The sequence below is a fragment of the Oncorhynchus nerka genome, linkage group LG2 (assembly GCF_034236695.1).
Source record: "Oncorhynchus nerka isolate Pitt River linkage group LG2, Oner_Uvic_2.0, whole genome shotgun sequence".
Classification (NCBI taxonomy): Eukaryota; Metazoa; Chordata; class Actinopteri; order Salmoniformes; family Salmonidae; genus Oncorhynchus; species Oncorhynchus nerka.
In genome coordinates, this window is record NC_088397.1 from 27,543,079 (window position 1) to 27,558,500 (window position 15,422).

The following is a 15,422-nucleotide window of genomic DNA, read 5'->3' on the forward strand; positions in this document are numbered from 1 at the left end:
ATGTGACCAATACAATTGGATTTGATTTGAGAGATGCCGTTAAAGTTGAGAAGATAATAACTACCCATGAAATATTGGGTAAATCTTCAAGGACATAAAGTCACACATCCTGGGAAAAAAAGGTGGTCCTGGGAGCATAAATGAGATCTGAATGCAAGTTTCTGGGGGTTAGGTAAGGGCATGGTGAGAGAGGTGGGACTGTTTGTATGCTGTCTTGAATATGTTGTATTCACTGATGGATCTAATGACCCTAAAACAGGGAGGACAGGTGCAGCTTTTAGTGTTTCTGAGTTTCAGGTGGAGGTGACAAAAAGAGCAACAGGCCATTTATACGCAGTGGAGGGAAAGGGAAGAAACCTGTATAAGATCCAGGAAAATGGTGGGGGCAGGGATGTCCTCATGTCCTCAGGTTGAGAAGAGGGGAGGAAAGTGTAATCACAAAGCTGAGACTGGGACACACAAGACTCAACAGTAAATTGAAATTGGTAGGAAAACATACGACTGGGAGATGTAAACACAGTCGGGAAAACATGGCGACAGTGGAACACATTCTACTTCAGTGCCAGCAACATGGGAGGGAAAGGGGAGTATTAAGATTTAAGGAGTAATGGTGTTGAAGAGCCAAGCTTAAATGAACTGTTGAGAAAATCTTATGTAGTGTTTAATTATGTACTTAGTTTCCTTTAAGGAGACGAAGAATAATGGGTAAAATTGAGCCCTTCCCTATCTCTGCTCCAGTAATCCAGTCCAGTTGGGGGCGGTAATTCACCTTAGAGTTGGTTCCCAGCCGCCATATAAAAACCACAGACGAAGAACCAGAACTATTCACTTTCCGGGTCAGTTTATTAATGGTACCTGCTTCTCAAAACAGCAAGAATCCCGAGGCAGTGTATACAATTTGAACAAAACGTTTTGTGAAATAAAATAAACATCACAAGAAAAATACCATGTCAGACACGGTAGGGTTACGGTTTAATAAACATCTTACTTGTCTGAATTGGTTGAAGAGACAGAATAATGGTTGAGCAATGCTAGCTAGCAAGCTACGTTAGCCGCTGTGTGGGCCGAGAAGAGTAGTGTTTGCTAACACAGGCTATCTACTGTAGGTAACGTTAGCTAGATCTAAAATAGTGCCACTGACTGTGCACGAACGGTATAACATTAGGTTTTACTTTTACAAGATTGTAGCTAGCTATATGTCACCTGACTCTCCATTTTGGTCTTACTACGTACCGATTCAACTTATTCTGTTTGGCAACCATGGAGGGATTCGTGACATGTTGACAGTGCAGTAGGCTGGCTGACTTTGCTGATGTAATGTTGTATGTACATGTCAATGGGACACTTTTATTCCAGGAGACAAAACCCTCAAGTGGAGATGGAAGTGAGAAGAAGGATGGAGAGTACATTAAACTGAAGGTGATTGGTCAGGTAAGATAATATGGAGAAGTGTGGATGCATCTCAGACAGGAGAGTTCGCTTCCTTGCCTTATATCCTTTCCTATACGTGCTAATATGAAAGGACACTGGGGGAGCCATAGGCCTTTTCTCATTTGGGTAAAAGTCTGTCCTCCTGCTCTCCTCCGCCCTCTCTCGGAAACCGATAAGTGGTCGAGGAGAGTGTCAATTCGTTAGTCGGCAAATAGCTCGTTGTTCTTTCTGTGGCACAAGTGTATCCTACCTGAGTCCTTAGGACAAGTTTAGAAATTTGCCACAATTAAATCAGCTAATGTTTTCTCGAAGGAGAAAAGCATGCAAACATTTAAACCATATGCTGCTCCTCCTTTAATCTATTAAATGTATTTCACATCTAGCTAAATTAGTTTTATTCACTTTATACATTTATTTTGGGATTCCACCCTGTAAACGTCATTTGCCTGATGACACACCATTGGAGGAGTCTCTAGTGCATTTCCGTCCACCTTCCATCTCCATCGGTTACCTTTGACCTTTTACAAAAAAGAGGACAGAGGAGAGAGAGGATGCAGCAGTCGAGTAAAACCAATTGAGAAAAGGCAACAACAACAAAAAAGCCTAATTCTATCTTTACTTTCAGGACAACAGCGAAATTCACTTCAAAGTGAAGATGACAACACATCTAAAGAAGCTAAAGGAATCTTACAGTCAAAGACAGGTAGAGTTATGAAGCCCAACGATTGTCCCATCTCATTTTGACAATGTGGGTCAGAACTTCAGAATGAATATCTTCATGTTCCCAGTATCTGATGCAACCATGTGTGATTCCTTCCTGCAGGGTGTACCAATGAACACCCTAAGGTTTCTTTTTGAAGGACAGAGAATCTCAGACAACCAAACCCCCAAAGAGGTACCCCACCCATCCCTCTTCCCTTGTATCATCCATACAGTCACTAGTCTGGGTGCCAGGCTGTTTCTCTGGCCAAACCCTTATGGAATGGCAATTCCAAACATGAACAGACTGGCACCCAGGTTAAACAACCACCACTGTCTCCTAAAGTCAAAATGTTCTTATTTATTATTTTTTAGGTGACATTTCAATTTGTTTTCCTGTGAACCTTGAACATGCTTGCAGATAAACTTTCCCCTGCGTCTTTCTGACTTTCTCTCCCTCCCCAGCTTGGAATGGAAGATGAGGATGTCATTGAAGTGTATCAGGAACAGACCGGTGGACTTTGGAATGATTAGACTTGCTGTATTTTTTTTCTCATTTAGAATTTTGTATGTATTTTGCTTTTGAGCTTTGCACCATCTGGATCACACACTCTATTGGGGCTTCCATGTGCGAGGGCACAAAGAACGACTGTGTTAGAATGGATAGACGATCTGTTCTTTCTCCTTTTAAACACCTCGCACAGTCATTTCTTCTCCCTTCCTTTACAATGCAGGTAACATTGTAGTGCAGACAGCGTCATAGCTGAATGTCCCCCTATTGAGAGAGAGAACACGCATACAATGACTGTTTTTCTCTAGACTCTGCTACACACGCCTCTTTCGCACCTAAAGTTTGAATATACCACCTCTGAATGCTAAAGCATTGTTTTGAATCTTTAACTATCCCACATTTCCTACCACTGATGGATATGGTCTAATGATATTTAAAATATGAAATGTTTTTATGATCAGGATGTATATTTTTGCATCCAGTATTTGTGTGTAATAATTAGTCTGTCCGTGGTCAGGGTTCCCCAACTGGCAGGCTGAATTTGGCCCGCGGGTGATTATTTGCCCACGGGCCAAAAACAATATTTTTAATTGTTGGACATAAGACTGTAAAAACACCAGCGAACCTGCTACAAGTGATTTTAATTTTGGATATTTGTTTCAAAAAGAGAGCTGTGATCATATACACATGTAAGCAAGGATTGAAATTGTTTCAGTCAAATATATATCTTTATAGCTTCTTGGGGTCAAATTGCAGTCTCTAAATTATTCGTAATTATGTTCTGGCCCCCTGACCACCCGTTCAAGAAAAAAATCAGCCCGTGGCTGAATCTAGTTGATGCCTTTCCTAGGTGTTCTTTTTTATTTCTATTTGAATTATGTTTAAGTTCAGATAATTTCAAGGGGTTAAAGTTTCTGTTTAATCTCTGGCTTCTTCTTGGATTTAAATGTTTGTCTCCTTTTTTTTTTTTAATCAAGATAATCTTGCTGTATTGAACCACAACAGTAGCCACACAGAAATGTCAATGCAACAAATGACTCCTTTATGGAGGCTTTGATCCGGATGGTTTGAAGCAGATCATTTTTCTTTTTTTGAATAAAATGTTTAACAAAAACAGGACTGATATTTTCCAACTTTGACACTTGTATACCATTGCAGACAAAACAAGAATGTCCTGAATTAGGACTGCAGGTTGGATTCCTGTCCACCAGAGGGAGCTCTCGTCATGTTTATGACACAGTGACTGGGTATTTATTTGACATCTCACATTCCATGACACATTATGAAAACAACTTTGGCCATGTACATAGTCACATGCAGAGGGTATTTACCGTGCTGCCTATCCTCCATTCAAGGCCTTGGACAATGGAAAAGCAAAATGAGTCTTAAAATAACTGTCCAGTGTGGGGTTGGTTGAGATAAAAAAATGTATGTTGGTTGGAAATGTCACTTTTGCTCCATTATGTAGCAGTGATGCTTCTCAATGTGATTTTTAATATGTTTACTCACAATTATCTTACCTGGAAAAGGCAAGTGTGGAACTGTAGAGAGGGAGGTACCTCATGAGTACATCACCGCGCTGCAGACGGAGCGAATATTTATTTGTAAAGCGTCCGATTTCATGGAGGCCCAGGGAAGGGAGGATGGCGTGGAGTTTGAAGGGGGGAAAGGAAGAGTAGAGGTTGAGGGAGGGGGAGTAGAGTCATTGACCAGTGACAGGGTAAGAGAAACAGCAGAGTGCAGAAAGAGAGAGCGACTTAGGGTCAGGTCAGTAAACTGTGTGTGTGTGTATATATCAGGCCCTGGGTTAAGACTGCCTGGAGGAGATCTGGTTTCTAAGCCTGGGATACCTCACAGTGGCAAAACACTACCAGATGTGGGCCAGCCAGGAGACGGGGATGGTGTGTGTGAACTCACGATATGAAGAGTGAACATGTCTCAACGCTATATATCAACTCAGTTACACATGCAGCCTTTTGCTTTTACTTGTGTGCTTGCAGAACACTGAAAGTTACTCAAATTTGTGGATCCTGACCCACCCAACCCTGACCAGTTACATCACCCTATAGAAATGTGAAACACAGCAAGAGATAATGACCTATAATTAGCTTGATGGTTTGCCAGGTTAACGTGCAAAAATTCCATACTCTTTCAATCAGATTACGTTGACTGCAGGCATCTGTCCTTGATTGGACGGCAATATCATGCTGGTCTTTGCAACAGTTTTAAAGCGAATAAGATTTTTCCACAAATATTTATATTGTTCAACAAAATCATGTCTGCTTGTTGGATTAGGTACTCTCGTTTCCGTTGCACAAATCCAACAGTAATACGATACAAATGCACGTTCGGGTCATTATTTTAGGCCTACTGACACTCCAGTTGAACACAACACGTAATAGATATAGAACAGATAACGCACAATGTCTAAAACAACATTCTGTTACACTCCGCCCTACCTAGGACACACAACCAAAACAAAAGGGAAGGAGAGGTGAACTCAAGACAAGAGAAGCCAAAAAGGAGATCTCACATTTCAGCAGGAAAGGAGGAGATCCGCTCAAGGCAGTGTGTCGATTTCCTGTTCGTAAGCTTTCGGGGCAAATCCCCCCCCCCCCTTGAACTCATCATGCTAGTTATTTTCCCTACAGAAATACCATCTTGAATCAATGGCTCTGATATATTGACCTGACACCATTGGAGAGATACTATTCCACAGCCAAGCAGAGTGAGTAGAAGTTAGAACAGGAGACGACCAGAGAAACTAAATAGCAACATGCTGTATAACAGGGTAATGTGTCCACACTACAGCCTTTATAGGGAGTATTGTACAAGCAGATGTTAAAAGTAATTGAGGACGTTAGGTGTGGAATTGTTGATATTCCAAACCACGTTAGAAACAGAATCTCTATATCTAGGCCTTCGTTTAAAGTGTACCCCTTCATCCTACCCATTGGATACATTTTAGGAAGGCATCACAATCACGCTGGTTTTACATTGCCTCGTTCAAGGATTTCTTTTACTTTCAAAAACATATGCTTAAAAACATCCAAAAAGGAACACCAATGACATTCAAGTGACCGCAGGTTAAAAACGTCATAGTTTTATTCTGTGAAACTGTACAAGATACAAGCCATTTTGCATTAAGAAACATCAAGTAGAAACAGCAAGATTATAATTCTTATAAATACATATGTTCTTTTGAAAAAGGGTGAATATTTACAAAATGTGGCAATTTAATAGCATCATCTTACAGCTAGACTACATCCCAAATGGCACCCTATTCCCTATGTAGTTCACTACTTTTGACCAGGTCCCCTAGGGCTCTGGTCAAAAGCAGTGCACTATATAGGGAATAGGGTGCCATTTGGGACATAAACACTATACACAAGCATAATACAACTTTTTTTTAAAGGTGTGTGTTAGACATTTCTCTCTGTGCCAAGATGAATGTTCTCAGATATCTGCAAGTTAGCGTAAAAGTAACATCAGCCACACGTTAACAAAAACAGGAACATCAATTTAAAAAGTACAGAAGCAAGGAATGAAATGCACATATTCAAAAAACCTTTGTAATTCCTTGCAATACTTAACATACATTGGTCTCGTCAGACATTAGCCCTGTATCCCTCGTTTCTCCTTGGATGAGAAACTCACGACATAATACAAAATAATTGAAAACATAGTGAAAAGTCATGGCAAAACAGACTTTCTTTGTTGCTGCCGTTACATCACTGGGTGGCACATTGTGGTTTAAAAGTCACGTTTAAATGAGATTATAGAATGTTTTAAAATGTCATGGGGGGGGGGGGGGGTTACTGAAAATTTAAAACCCTTCAAATAATGAACAAATGTTCAGTCAATGGCTCATAAGGTCGTCAGGAGGGACATTCTCAAAGTAAAAGTACTTTTTTCAGAGTTCAAATGTCCTACGTCCAATAGGAGATGGGAAGGGATATGCTCAGTCGGTTTCATCAAAAATATATATTTTTTTAAAACACACAACTCCTCCACATTAAACTACTTCCACAAAGTTCATACGGTCGTCTCTCCTTGGTTGCGGTTACTGAGCCGTTTGTAAAACCTGCACCAACTCTGTAATGTTTTCCTGACCAGATCCAGAACCCGGACGTGATGCCCACGATCATAGTCATCAGGTACTTGATCATGAACACCGTGAAGTCCGGGGTCATCGGGGCAAAGTTGTTGGCCGGACACGGCACCGCGAAGCGCTTACACGTCTGCATGTGCCAGGTCTTCTCCCATTGGTCGCGGAAGGCCTGCTCGTAGAAGTAACAGGCGATGACGATGGTGGCGGGGACGGTGTACAGGACGCTGAACACGCCGATTCTCACCATCAGCTTCTCTAGTTTCTCCGTCTTGGTGCCATCGTGCTTCATGATGGTTCTGATGCGGAACAGAGACACGAACCCGGCCAGGAGGAACGAGGTTCCGATGAAGAGGTAGACGAACAGGGGGGCCAGGACGAACCCTCGTAATGAATCCACGCTGTAGATGCCGACGTAGCACACCCCTGTGAGAAGGTCCCCATCCACCTGCCCCATGGCCAGGATAGTGATGGTTTTGACAGCCGGCACCGCCCAAGCCGCTAGGTGGAAGTATTGAGAGTTGGCCTCGATGGCCTCGTGACCCCACTTCATACCAGCAGACAGGAACCAGGTGAGGGACAGGATGACCCACCATATGGAGCTAGCCATGCCAAAAAAGTAGAGGATCATGAAGAGGATGGTGCAGCCCTCTTTCTTGGTGCCCTGGGCCACCGTCTTGTAACCGTCCTCTTTAAACTTGTCTATGCAGACCACTTTATCCTCCAGGAAGAAGCCTGCTGTGTAGGCCACCGCCACCATGAAGTAGCAGCCTGAGAGGAAGATGATGGGCCTCTCCGGGTAGCGAAACCTCCGCATGTCTACCAAGTATGTGAGCACAGTGAACAGTGTACTCACGCAACACAAGATAGACCAGATACCCACCCAGAGTTTGCCGAATTTCAGTTCCTCCTCGCGGAAATACATTAGTCCGTTGGGCTTGGTGGACTCGCATGGGGCACCGCAGTCTTTCACCCCCAGGAATTTGTAGTTGAGGTAGGTTGGGACCTGAAGTTGTAGGGGACAGGAGAAGGGCTGTGCAGCAGGGCGGCCGATGTTTGGGGGTAGGGTCATGAGCTCTGGCAGGTTGGGAGTGGGGTCCGAGGTAGGGATGTCCGTGTCTGAAGTGTTTTGACCCACACAGATCTCCCCAGCGCCGTGGACGGGGAAGTTCTCACAACGGAGTCTCTCTGGCCATTGAAACCCGAACTTGTTCATGAGCGCCTCGCAGCCCTGGCGTGCGCGCTCGCACAGTGATCGGCATGGGGGGATGGCCTGTTCTAGAACTGTGCACACCGGTGCGTACATGGAACACAAGAAAAACTTCAGGTCCATGGAACACTGGACCTTTACGAGCGGGTAAAACTGATGGACCTCCAGCCCCGCATCCTCCTGGTTTGCGTGTCCCAAAAGATTCGGCATGATGGTTTGATTATAGGCAATGTCCGTGCAGAGGGGGATGGAAATTGGCTGACAAAAACCGTGTTCTGGTATAGAAATTCCTTTCTCGCCATGATACTGACCGGTACACGGCTCCAGCATTAGACAAACAGTCACCAGCGCGCACCCCGTTATCCAAATCCACTCACAGGTTCTCCTTACCGCCATGATAGCAGCCCCTGTGTTCAGAACAAAAAAAGTCTTAGAATATTAGCCCGGAGCTGCAAAAAGCCCAAATCAATTTCAGTCCACAAAAGGTTTAAATGTCCTCTCTTCTCCCGTCTTTATATAAAAAGGGAGAGGAGCCTAAAGTTAAAACAAAGTTAAATGCTTGAAAATGCCCTCGGTCGCTCTCCCCACATTCCTTATTCCAGTGTTCACAGAACTCTCCAAGAAAATGGAGGATTGCTGGTGAGGGATTTATTTATTCCAATCAAATCACTGAAAACCTGTGAAATTCCAAAAGAGTATTTTTTTTTTTGCAGTTCGTTTCTTTACTGACCTGGTTCTTCGTATTGGAAACAAACGTATGACTTGAAAATGGAATGCGTTGACTAATTTCTTCCAGATACCCACAAATCTTCCTTACATCACATTATAGGTTGAAGCAAAATTGAAGTCTGCAAAACCTCATGGTTTTCCATCTCGCGTTTACAACTCAGCCAATGTTCAGCTCGAAGCGCATTGGTAGGCTATGCACTACGATTAACCCGGCTCTAAGTCTGTAGTAAAAGGCAAATCTCTTCCAAAAGTATACTACTCGTCAAACTACTTCTTCCCACAACGCTAAAACCGTGATCTTCTTTCTAGAGAAACTTGCAAGATTGATTCCCCAACACACTACAGAGTTTGATCGGTTTCTTGGTGCCCACACATGCGTATTTTCAGGGGCGCCTTGAAACCACACTTTCTCCACCAATTGAATGATTTGTTTTCTCTCCCATCTCGTCATTGATTGGAGTGAAGTGAAAAGGGTGGAGTTTTATGCTATCTTCAGCGATACAGTGGATTATCTTTTTTTTTGTATACCTTTTTTGATAGTCAATTAAAATATAAAAATGGTTTAGAATATACATTTTTTAATATTCTATGTTGGGAGCGGGCTATAGATAATTTAGGAGACATTCAGACATTAGAAGTTGAAAAAGAACATTAGACCACCTATCCTACTCTTTACAGCTTCTTAGACCTACATTAAGTAATTGATGTTCTTTTGCATGCCTTATATCTCATTATGTTTGTCAGGATAGTGTCCAGGGTTAAACTCGTAAGCCAGGCCTCTGACAAAGTAGAGCAATAATTGTAATATTTATGGTATTGTTTATTTCAGAGTGGAGCCCAAAGTTTCTGGTAAATCATCTTGGTATGTGGACTGCGAAAACTGTTAGGCAGCCAAGAACATTTTACTTATGACTTGTATCTCGATTAAGTATGTTTTAGAATTTTGCACATGGCTCATTCATCAAATATAATTTTAAGTTGTTGAGTTTTTCAAAACAAACATGTCCTTATAATGTAATTCTTGGTGGATGTCAGGTCGTTTTTTGGGATGGTGTTAGAGATGGCCTTGCATGCCACTGATAGAGTCAAGCTAATGGGCTGCTATTGTTGTAATGACCAACGCTGGAGATGAGGAGCAGGTACGGGGATTCAACATTTATTCAGGAACAGACAGGTAACAAAACAGGAACAGCGTCAGCACGTGGGTAAACAACGACAAATGACAATCGGGAACAGAGCGGGGAACCAGACAGAAAAGGGGGAGGTAATGACAGAGGTGATTGAGTCCAGGTGAGTCCAATGAACGCTGATGCGCGTGACGGGGGGAAGGCAGGTGTGCGTAATGATGGTGGCAGGAGTGCGTAATGCTGGGGAGCCTGGGGCTTTTAAGCGCCAGGGAGGGGGAGCGGGAGCAGGCGTGACAATTGTACCCTATTGTATGGTAATGTATTAATGTTAATAAAAACATTAGCCTCTCCTTATTCCTAATCATTCTTCATATTTTCCTATTGATTGGATATCTTCCCACCCACAACAGTGATTATCATGAGATAGCAGCACATAGCCTATATGATGTAACCATATGATGTTTCACTTATGTAGCTACATAGTAGTAGTCCTATACTCTTAGAAAAAAAGGGTTTCAAAGGGGTTCTTCAGCTGTCCCTATAGGAGAACCCTTTTTGGTTCCAGGTAGAACTATTTTGGGTTCCATGTAGAACCCTCTGTGGAAAGGATTCTACATGGAGCCCCAAAGGTTTCCACCTGGAACCAAAAGGGTTCTACCTGGAACTAAAAAGTTTTCTCCTATGGGGACATCCAAAGAACCAGTTTAAGTTCTAGATAGTATTTTCTTTTGTGTGGGTATTGATTTTTCCTACATGGTTTTCATGACTCTTGCTGTTTTGTAATGTGTGTGTAATATAATGACTGTTTGTTTTCTGTAGAGATGGTGGTCCACTGAGTTGGGAGAGCTTATAGGGAGGAAATGCCTTGATGTTTTCCATCCAGCATATGGATTCGCTGTTGCTCTCTCTCTCTCTCTCTTTCTCCTACATTCTGTTTTTCAATCAAGGCTCCCAGAGCAGAGAAAGCCATACCGTACTACCCTTCCCCTCCTCCCTCCATTCCCCTCAGAGAGACCAGCAGAACATAACCCCCGGGGTCCGCAAGTACAGCTATGTATTTATACCATCCCTCTGAATCTATGCAGCAAACCATATGGGAATGTTTTTGACTCAGGGCTGAAAGCAAGCTGCGTTGAAAAAGAGAGAGCTCTGTGTGTGTGTGTGTGTGTGTGTGTGTGTGTGTGTGTGTGCGTGCGTGCGTGCATGCGTGCGTGCGTGCGTGCGTGCGTGCGTGCGTGCGAGCGTGCGGACGTGGGTGTGTTTATACCTCAACTGTCACTGCAGTTTCTCAATGGGCCCTACTAGCCTAAAGACTACCACTGTTCCCTCTCCTATATGAACACATTATAGACCTTAACCCCAATCTCCATCTGTTATGAATGACTATACAGATACAGTCTTTGTAATCTGTTGTGAATGACTATACAGATACAGTCATTGGGACCTGCATAAAACACCGTATCTAGGGACACACGCATGCTGATTCACGCTGTGGACGGTCAATCTAATTGGGTTTTATTCACCAGATAATCTAATGCTGTGTGTTCTTATAATGATATCTAACTGCTACACCACTATTCCCTATATAGTGCACTACTTTTTACCAGGCCCCATTTGTGATGCAGACTCCAGTTCTGTGTGATGGGTGTCTTTAGGAAGCTCTGTTTTTGCTCTGCTTTACTGGCAACCGTGTGTTATACTTAACACTACGCTGTGGCTGCTACAGAACCTAAGTAGGTGGCCTCTCCTTTTTGCCATCCTGTGTCTGTTGATTATTACCAGGGAGTGAGAATGAATATCTCGCTGCTAAATCTTGAAACATTGATGGGAAATGTTGGTGAGAGTGCCTTTGTCTCTACGCTGGGGCGGCAGGTAGCCTAAAGGTTAGAGCGTTGGACTAGTAACTGAAAGGTTGCAAGATCAAATCCCCGAGCTGACAAGGTATTCAGTCAAATCTGTCGTTCTGCCCCTGAACAAGTCAGTTAATCCACTGTTCCTAGGCCATCATTGAAAATAAGAATTTGTTCTTAACTGACTTGCCTAGTTACATAAAGATACATTTTAAAAAGTATATATATATATATATATATTTCACCTTTATTTAACCAGGTAGGCCAGTTGAGAACAAGTTCTCATTTTCAACTGCGACCTGGAAGGAAAAGCGGCCAAAGGAGGAGTTGGCTTTGGGAATGACCAGTGAAATATACCTGCTGGAGCGAGTGCTACGGGTGGGTGTTGCTATGGTGACCAGTGAGCTGAGATAAGGCGGAGCTTTATCTAGCAAAGACTTATAGATGACCTGGAGCCAGTGGGTTTGGCGATGAATATGAAGCAAGGGCCAGCCAACGAGAGCATACAGGTCGCAGTGGTGGGTAGTATATGGGGCTTTGGTGACAAAACGGATGGCACTGGGATAGACTACATCCAATTTGCCGAGTAGAGTGTTGAAGGCTATTTTGTAAATGACATCGCCGAAGTCGAGGATCGGTAGGATAGTCAGTTTTACGAGGGTATGTTTGGCAGCATGAGTGAAGGATGCTTTGTTGCGAAATAGGAAGCAGATTCTAGATTTAATTTTGGATTAGAGATGCTTAATGTGAGTCTGGAAGGAGAGGTTACAGTCTAACCAGACATCTAGGTATTTGTAGTTGTCCACATATTCTAAGTCAGAACCGTCCAGAGTAGTGATGCTAGTCGGGTGGGCGGGTGCCGGCAGCGATCGGTTGAAGAGCATGCATTTAGTTTGACTTGCATTTAAGATCAGTTGGAGGCCACGGAAGGAGTGTTGAATGGCATTGAAGCTCGTCTGGAGGGTTGTTAACACAGTGTTCAAAGAAGGGACAGAAGTATACAGAATGGTGTCGTCTGCGTAGAGGTGGACAAGAGAATCACCAGCAGCAAGAGCAACATCATTGATGTATACAAAGAAAAGAGTCTGCCCTTGAATTGAACCCTGTGGCACCCCTACAGAGACTGCCAGAGGCCCTCCGATTTGACACACTGAACTCTATCTGAGAAGTAGTTGGCAAACCAGGTGAGGCAGTCATTTCAGAAACCAAGGCTGTTGAGTCTGCCGATTAGAATGCAGTGATTGACAGAGTCGAAAGCCTTGGCCAGGTCGACGAAGACAGTGGCACAGTATTGTCTTTTATCGATGGCGGTTATGATATTGTTTAGGACCTTGAGCGTGGCTGAGGTGCACCCATGACCCGTTCGGAAACCAGATTGCGTAGCGGAGAAGGTACGGTGGGATTCGAAATGGTCGATGATCTGTTTGTTAACTTGGCTTTCGAAGACTCTAGAAAGGCAGGGTAGGATATATCTAAGTCTGTAACAGTTTGGGTCTAGAGTGTCTCCCCCTTTGAAGAAGAGGATGACCGCAGCAGCTTTCCAATCTTTAGGGATCTCAGACGATACGAAAGAGAGGTTGAACAGGCTAGAAATAGGGGTTGCAACAATTGCGGTGGATACTTTTTTAGAAAGAGAGGGTCCAGATTGTCTAGCCCAGCTGATTTGTAGGGGTCCAGATTTTGCAGGTCTTTCAGAACATCGGCTATCTGGATTTGGGTGAAGGAGAAACGGGGGAGACTTGGGCAAGTTGCTGTGGGGGGTGCAGAGCTGTTGACCGGGGTAGGGGTAGCCAGGTTGAAAGCATGGCCAGCCGTAGAAAAATGCTTGTTGAAATTCTCGAATATCGTAGATTTATCGGTGGTGACAGTGTTTCCTAGCCTCAGTACAGTGGGCAGCTAGGAAGAGGTGCTCTTATTCTCCATCTATTGAACAATGTACAGTATGTCAGAGCTTGCCAATAGTTTCTCTTGTGCACTGTTCAAGCAGTATATTTTAATTCCAACCGGCTCATTCAACCACAACAATACGTACACTACTGGTCAAACGTTTTAGAACACCTACTTATTCAAGGGGTTTTCTTTATTTTTTTGACTATTTTCTACATTGTAGAATAATAGTGAAGACATCAAAACTATGAAATAACACATATGGAATCATGTAGTAACCAAAAAAGTGTTAAACAAATCAAAATATATTTTATATTCTTCAAACAGCCACACTTTGCCTTGACGACAGCTTTGCACACTCTTGGCATTCTCTCAACCAGCTCCATGAGGTAGTCACCTGGAATGCATTTCAAATAACAGGTGTGCCTTCTTAAAATCGAATTTGTGGAATTTCTTTCCTTCTTAATGCGTTTGAGCCAATCAGTTGTGTTGTGGCAAGGTAGGGGTGGTATACAGCCCTATTTGGTAAAAGACCAAGTCCGTATTATGGCAACAACAGTTCAAATAAGCAAAGAGAAATAACAGTCCATTACTTTAAGACATGGAGTTCATTCAATACGGAACATTTCAAGAACTTTGAACGTTTCTTCAAATGCAGTCGCAAAAACCATCAAGCACCATGATGAAACTGGCTCTCATGAGGACCGCCACAACAATTGAAGACCCAGAGTTACCTCTGCTGCAGGGGATAAGTTCATTAGTTACCAGCCTCAGAAATCGCAGCCCAAATAAATGCTTCACATAGTTCAAGTAACAGACACATCTTAACATCAACTGTTCAGAGGAGACTGCGTGAATCAGGCTTTCATGGTCGAATTGCTGCAAAGAAACCACTACTAAAAGACACCAATAATAAGAAGAGACTTGCTTGGGCCAAGAAACACAAGCATTAGACCGGTGGAAATTTGTCCTTTGGTTTGGAGTCCAAATTTTTGGTTCCTACCACCGTGTCTTTGTGAGACGCGTGTGGGTGAACAGATGATCTCTGCATGTATATTTCCCACTGTAAAGCTTGGAGGAGGAGGTGTGATGTTGTGGGGGTGCTTGCTGTTGACACTGTCTGTGATTTATTTAGAATTCAAGGCACACTTACCCAGCATGGTAACCACAGCGATACACCATCAAATCTGGTTTGCGCTTAGTGGGACTATCATTTGTTTTTCAACAGGACAATGAGGCAACACACCTCTAGGCTGTGTAAGGGATATTTTACCAAGAAGGAGAGTGATGGAGTACTGCATCAGAGGACCTGGCCTCCACAATCCTCCGACCTCAACCAAATTGAGATCGTTTGGAATGAGTCGGACCTCAGAGTGAAGGAAAAGCAGCCAACAAGTGCTCAGCATATGTGGGAACTCCTTCAAGACTGTTGGAAAAGCATTCCAGGTGAAGCTGGTTGAGAGAATGTCAAGAGTGTGCAAAGCTGTCATAGAGGTAAACGGTGGCTATTTGAAGAATCTCAAATATAAAATATATTTGGATTCATTTAACACTTTTTTGGTTATTTCATAGTTTTGACGTCTTCACTATTATTCTACAATGTAGAAAATATAAAATATAAATGAAAACCCTTGAATGAGTAGGTGTTCTAAAACTTTTGACCAGTAGTCTAGTTATGAAAAAAGTAAACTGAAAAAGAAATCTGATGAAATGGAGAGATTAAGTTTAGCTGACCTGAAGAACTGATGACACTAATGGAAGTTTCATAGAGATGAGACTTCGTTAAGGAAGTACGCAACCCTATCTGCACTTCAAACCATGCAGGGTTCCATCACAGCAAGATATCTGCGCAAATCTAACCCATCAATCA

At 43.0% G+C, this 15,422-nt stretch overlaps 1 protein-coding gene and 1 pseudogene across 1 annotated transcript; one reads left to right on the forward strand and one right to left on the reverse strand.

Annotated features, from left to right (window-relative positions):
• Positions 1–819: 819 nt before the first annotated feature.
• On the forward strand, positions 820–3,760 carry LOC115133487 (small ubiquitin-related modifier 1). Its single transcript, XM_029666755.2, has 5 exons — positions 820–959; positions 1,357–1,431; positions 2,057–2,134; positions 2,255–2,326; positions 2,596–3,760. Exons 1-5 carry the CDS (start codon positions 948–950, stop codon positions 2,662–2,664), a joined length of 306 nt encoding a protein of 101 aa, XP_029522615.1. The 5' UTR covers positions 820–947; the 3' UTR covers positions 2,665–3,760.
• A 1,968-nt stretch (positions 3,761–5,728) lies between these two features.
• Positions 5,729–9,063, reverse strand: LOC115133496 (frizzled-7-A-like; annotated as a pseudogene).
• Positions 9,064–15,422: the final 6,359 nt, after the last annotated feature.

Bases quoted from the DNA above. Each gene is read 5' to 3' on its own strand.
- LOC115133487 (XM_029666755.2), top strand. The intron at 1,432-2,056 runs GTAAGATAATAT...CTTTACTTTCAG, and splicing joins AACTGAAGGTGATTGGTCAG to GACAACAGCGAAATTCACTT. The intron at 2,135-2,254 runs GTAGAGTTATGA...TCCTTCCTGCAG, and splicing joins AATCTTACAGTCAAAGACAG to GGTGTACCAATGAACACCCT.